We start from the raw sequence: 6,000 nt of genomic DNA, 5'->3' as shown, positions 1-6,000 counted from the left end.
TAATACAATCATCACCTAATCTGTTTCAGGTAATTCTACTGCAAGAAGAAAATAAAGGGCAGTAGCCACAAATGGGAGGGGAAAAAAAGGCAAAAACCCAGATCCTATAATAGGAAAACTTTGTGACTGGATTGCACTTAGCTTCTGTAATGTCAAAACATTTCAACTTGGTAAAAATATAAAGGGTACAATGACTTCTATGTGCTTTGAGAGGTTTTGAGAGCACCACTTCCAGGGGTGGTGGTGGGGGTGGTGGTGGGTAGGAAACATACACACAGAAAGAATATATACCAGCTAAATTTAAAGATAAAATGTTGACTTGCAGATATTTAAAAATTAATATTAAAAAATAACATAAACTTTTGTGCTAAAATATAAATATCTAATAATCTCTTTCTTGTCCATTATAGAAAGCAACCTGAGCTGCCAAAAAGACTGGGCTGAGATTAGGAGATGTGAGTTTTACTTCTAGCTCTATCACTAACCATGAATAAACTGACAGCTTTTTGGGATCTCAGCTTTCTCTAATATAAAACTGGGGAAAAAGTTGCTTTATGAACTTCAGAATTATACAGATAAAAAAGAAGAAAATCATTCCATTGTGCTTAATTTTGTTTTGTGTTCAGCTGACTTCTTGCAATTTTATACTTTCTATTTTGTTTATGGTGGTTCTTAAGGGAGGCAAGAGACTGTACTAGAATCTCCAAGGGGAGTCTGTACAATTTGAAAACAAAGAAGTGTTCTTTTCCCATTGCTTTGCTCTGTTCTTAGTTCCAATATTCAAATTTTTATGAATCCTAAAAATAAATACATTTAAAAATTAAAAAGGGCTTGACATTTTCATATTTATAAAGGAGGTAGTATGAACTTAGAAAATGAAATTCTTTGACATTGTCACTGTGAGCTCATTGGATGACTGTCTTTTTACATTCCTTCTTCCTTGATTAAAGTGATGCCTTAAAACATAGAAGCTGGGTGATAGGCACATGATGGTTCATTACATTTTGTGTATGTTTAAAAACTTTCATAATAAAAAGTAGAACAATGAAAAGTATAAAAAGGCAGAAAGAAAAAAGATTAAAAAAAAAAACACCAAGTGTTTGCACTTAATGTCTTCCCTGACCTCTCTCTTAAATAGTTTTCTCAAAAAACAAAAATTTTCTTTACTATGCTCTAATTTTTTCTCATCATACTTATCACTTTCTAACATACATTTTCTTTATTACTATTTATTATTATTTATGCTTCTTCAAGACAGGGATTTTTAAGACTACTTTGTTTCCCAAGTAACTAGAAGAAGACCTGGAGTAGAGTGGCTATTCAATAAATATTTTTTGGAGGAATGAATAGAACAATAGTTTAGTTTTCTAGCACAGTTTTCTTCTTTTTGTAAACTCAAGATCATAGATCTTTTCTGATCACTATAGATTTTGAAATACTAGGAAGGGATTACATTACTATTAGGTCAAGGATCAATGTCATCTATATTCTCTTTTTGATTTCTAAGACTCCTTGTTCTTAAACATATTACTAATAAAAAAAAAAAAAAAAACAACTCTAATTTCTTCACAAGATTCTCTTTGAACCAGTTCCTACAACAATAACCAGGACCCAGATATTTTCTTGAACAAAAACTAGGTAAACATGATCTAGAAGAAAAGAAGGAAACTAGTTTTCCTGCTGGCAGGGATGGAGAAATCCTTATCTTTAGGAACCAAGAGCTCTAATGGAAGGGACCATGGGCCAAGCCCCGCATTTTATAGATGAGAGTGCTAAAAAGCAGAGACATTTAAGACACTTGTCAAAGAGCCTAAACTATTTACCAGGAAAGCCAGGATTAGAACTCATGTCTCCTAGTTCCCAGCCCTGTGTTATTAATGCTAAATAGGTAAAGATAAAGCTCAGGACAATAAATATTTTACACTTCAGAGAACAGGAATATATGTGTTCTTAGGGGCATTACTGTCACAGAACTTTGGGGGAATTGAAACCGACACCAAAAAACTAATGGCAGTCTATTGATGCACTGCAGAACACCACCAGGTAACTGAAAGAAAAGCGGTATATATCAGATAATGAAACTAATCACTAGCAAAGGAAATCTCTGTCCAAGGTGACTTTTCCAATGCTTTCTGAAATGCTGCTAGAAAGTACAAACAAAAATAATACAAAAACAAACAAAAACCCAACGCCCCCAAAACTCAAGAACAATAACTTGAAAACATCAGATGAAAATTCACTAAATTGGAGCAGTATATGAATAACTTAGACACTAAGAGTTCTCTATGCCAGAAATGAAAACCAAGTTTAAAATATTACTGTAAAATTTCCCTAGGTACACAGGAAAGAGTCTCTAAAAGCAATCACCTCCTTTCCCCTGGAACTGCCAGGATAGCATGTGAGGCTGTTCAGAAATTAGATACAAGGTCTTTTGATTTATAAATTCCTGAACTTGACTGCTGTGGAATTGAAACAGGAAAAACAAGTAAACAAACAAACCTAATAGCTAGTGTCAGTGAAATTATGAAGGGGATGACAGGGAAGAAAACGCAAAAATCTTTATATTATACATTGAGTCCTATTTAAAATAATTTATAAAGTTGCATATGAATATAAAATATTAAATACAGGGAGTTTTAACAAATCTTATTCCCAAATTGTAATGCAAAAGCAATTTCCATTTTAGGTTTCATAACAACTCAGTTATTCCTAACCAAAACTGATAACATCTCTGACTCTGAAATCTCATAAATTTAGGTATGAGGATTACAAATTTGTACTTTATGCCACGGACATCAATCCAGTCTTTTAGCTTGGTCTCAGGAATTAAAAGTTTAAATTAGGATTCCTATTATTTCTATTAGAGACACTGTATTATGAAATCAACAGCCTGATTTCTTCTGACTGAAATATTTAAAAGTTGTTCTTTTTAATCCAACATTCAAAGACTACAAAGGGGAAAAAAAACCCAACATATCTCATGGTAACACAGAACTCACACACTCCAAATAATATTTATCGTCTCAAGTTCCTAATAAAAGATTTAGCTTTTAGATGGAAATCAATCTTCTATAATTTCTGAAAATTTGACAGTATTCAAAATAATTGAATGATTTCAGGAACTATCTTCACCATGCTTCAAAGAATCAGGTTTTTCTGCCTATTAAGTTGGAATGAAAAGAAATATTTTATGGAAGGACTCTGTTCTTGATTTTCAGTAGTCCATGCTGGCAAGTTTCATCTTTGTGAACAATTACATATATTCCAAATCTACACACCTAAGGTCCAAGAATAAGAGTTGGATTTTTCTCATTATACAAAAATAAATGATTTATTCTTCTCCGAGTGAGAATAGTGACTATTTGATATAGGATTAGATGTTGGAGGTAAGTATCCATACCTCAAAACCAAAAAATAAAAATTCCAAGATTAATCTCATTTTTTTAAAAGACCTGAAAGACTGAGTTTTAAAACAGTTACCCTAAAAGTCTGAACAATTTTTTTTCAGTTTGTTTTTAAAATGGTGATCTTAAATCAAAAAATAAAACTAAGTAACACCACTATGCATTTGTCATCACATTAGAAAACTGCACCATTTAAAATCTGTGGCAAATGAAAAACTGTTTCAACAAGAGGATTTTTGTTTTAATAGTCATCTATGGTATTCTCAAGGAACACATTTCGAACATCCAGAATGGATGCTAATTCCAATATGTGCTTCTGGAGATGAGGGTTCTCCACTGTTTCGTCCCTTGGCAGTTGTGGATATGTTTCTGGATAATTTCGTGTTTCCTGGTATGCAAAGAAGAAAAAAGTTAACTTTTATAGTCTAATGAAACAAAATTAATTACAACATTAAGAGTAATAAGGAGTAACAGTATGTATTTTTCTCCTTCATATTGGTATGATTCTTATTGGAAATATATGTCGAACACAAGAATTACATTTGACCATTCTGACCTTAAAAAAATGACAATTTCATATGGTTCAACCTAATATTCATTTAGTGAGTCATTCCACAAATATTTATTGAGGTCTATCAATGATAGGTACTATGCTATATTGTTTGGAAACCATATAATTTCTGCTTACTGGGGAAAAGTTTTTAGTACATACAGAATTTCACTAAGTATTTGATAAATGAATGAACAAGTAGATGCTGCAGTAGAAATTCAAGTGAGGGAAAAGACATGAGAAGCACGAAAGAGGTCAAATAAATGGGTCTTAACAATTAAGAGGAAAGTGTCAAAGATGACTGTAAGCTTTAGGAATGGAAGACGGAGAGAAGCGATGGGAGTTACTGAGAGAAAAAGGGAGGTAAGAAGAAGTAATTTGGGAAAGGATAAAAGTTTCAGGTTTTAGGTATGTTTTATTTAAGTTAATATGTTAACAGAGGTAGATCTACTCCTCAACCAGCATTTGAAAATTCAGTACTGTAGCTCAGAAGATAGGTTTGAGCAGTATATGTAAGCATAAGTAAATAACTGGCATGGAGATAAAACCTGAAGCCATGAAAATGTATAAGATTTCTAAGAATTTTAATAAAGAGAATGAAAAAAAAAGATATGGTACTAAAAAGGGTGAAGAAAAAAATCAGAAAAATAGGAAGACAAGAAATAATTAAAGAAAAGATTGTAATAAATTCTGAAATAAAACAGAAGAGAAAGACAATTTCAAGAATCAGGTAATTTTCATTTGAAAATTCCTATTTCATTTTAAATTCTACACACTCTAGTTTTGGAATACATTTAAAATTTCCTGGAGAAATAAGTTTTTCTCTATGCATCTCACTCATACATTATATGGGGAGCAACAAAAACAAAATGCTCACAAACCACCTTAAAAAAAAAAAAGTTAAAAAGAAAGAAAGAAAGAAGAAAAACATATAATACTGGTGAACTATAAGCAGAACAATTCTCCCAGCTCACAAAGAGCTGGGAGATGTTTGAGTTCTGATCAAACATCTTGCAGAGTGGGGAATATCTGTTGAAACCAGGAATATATGTTACAGATCCAGAAGTGTCACACCTTACTATTACGCCTTAATAAATCTACTATCACAGGCTACTCTGAGTCCATTCCAAAAAAGCTTAAAAACAAGCCATGAAAAGATTTGCAAGTTACACAGTTCCTGCCAGAACAAAAGTCCAGCACTCTATAAAGGACAATAACAAAATCCAGAACTCAACATTATAAAATTCACAATGCCCATACTCTGAAAGAAAACTACTAGACACACAAAGAACCAGGAATATGAGACCTGCAAACAGTGGGAAAAACAACTGAAAAAGACCTACAAATGACAGAGAAGATAAGAACTTCAGCTATTATGTATAGGATCAAGAAAAGGAAAACATAAGTAAAATGAGGAGAGAAACAGAAAGCATCAAAAAGAACTTTATTTTTCAATAAATGAAGTTAATAAATTTTTTAAAAAATAAAAAGAACCAAATTGAACTTTTAGAGATGAAAAAATGCAATGCCTGAAATGAAAAACTACCTATATTAACTACCTAGGATTAACAGCAGATTAATCACTGCAGAAGAAAAGATCAGTGAACTTGAAAAAATAGCAATAGAAACTACCAAAAATAAAACATTTACAAAGAGAAAAAAAGACAGAAAATAAAAACAAAAACAAAAAAACAAGAGTTTATCAGGGACCTGTGGGGGAATATTATATTGTCGAACGTATATGTAATTGATGTCCCAGAGTGAGAAGAGTGAAGAGGAAAAGAAAAAATATTTGAAGAAATAATTGTCAAAAAAAAAAGATTCAAAAACTTTTCAAAAGTATAACCCAGTTTCAAGATGCTCAATGAATCCCAGAAACCCAAGCAGGGGAAAAGAAAACGAAAACCACATCAAAGTATATTCTAACCAAATTACAGGAAACCACATATAAAGATAAAATCTGAATAAGAACACACTGGGAGAAACTAAGATGGCGGCTAGGTGAGACAGGGCAAAAAAACACCTCCATGAAAAACACTAGATAAA

The 6,000-nt window shown here is 32.0% G+C and overlaps 1 protein-coding gene across 1 annotated transcript in view; it reads right to left on the bottom strand.

The window, feature by feature from the left end:
- Positions 1–268: 268 nt before the first annotated feature.
- The window catches only part of SCAI (suppressor of cancer cell invasion), a 212,103-nt gene continuing 206,371 nt past the window's right edge, over positions 269–6,000 (bottom strand). Inside the window, exon 18 of the mRNA XM_037797775.1 lies at positions 269–3,792. Within this exon, the coding sequence (XP_037653703.1) occupies positions 3,646–3,792 (147 nt within the window). The 3' untranslated portion in view covers positions 269–3,645. The remainder of the gene's footprint in view (positions 3,793–6,000) is intronic.

The sequence above is a fragment of the Choloepus didactylus genome, chromosome 10, assembly GCF_015220235.1.
Source record: "Choloepus didactylus isolate mChoDid1 chromosome 10, mChoDid1.pri, whole genome shotgun sequence".
Taxonomy (NCBI): domain Eukaryota; kingdom Metazoa; phylum Chordata; class Mammalia; order Pilosa; family Megalonychidae; genus Choloepus; species Choloepus didactylus.
Note: the sequence above shows the minus strand (reverse complement) of the source record. Positions and strands in the feature narration are given on the sequence as shown.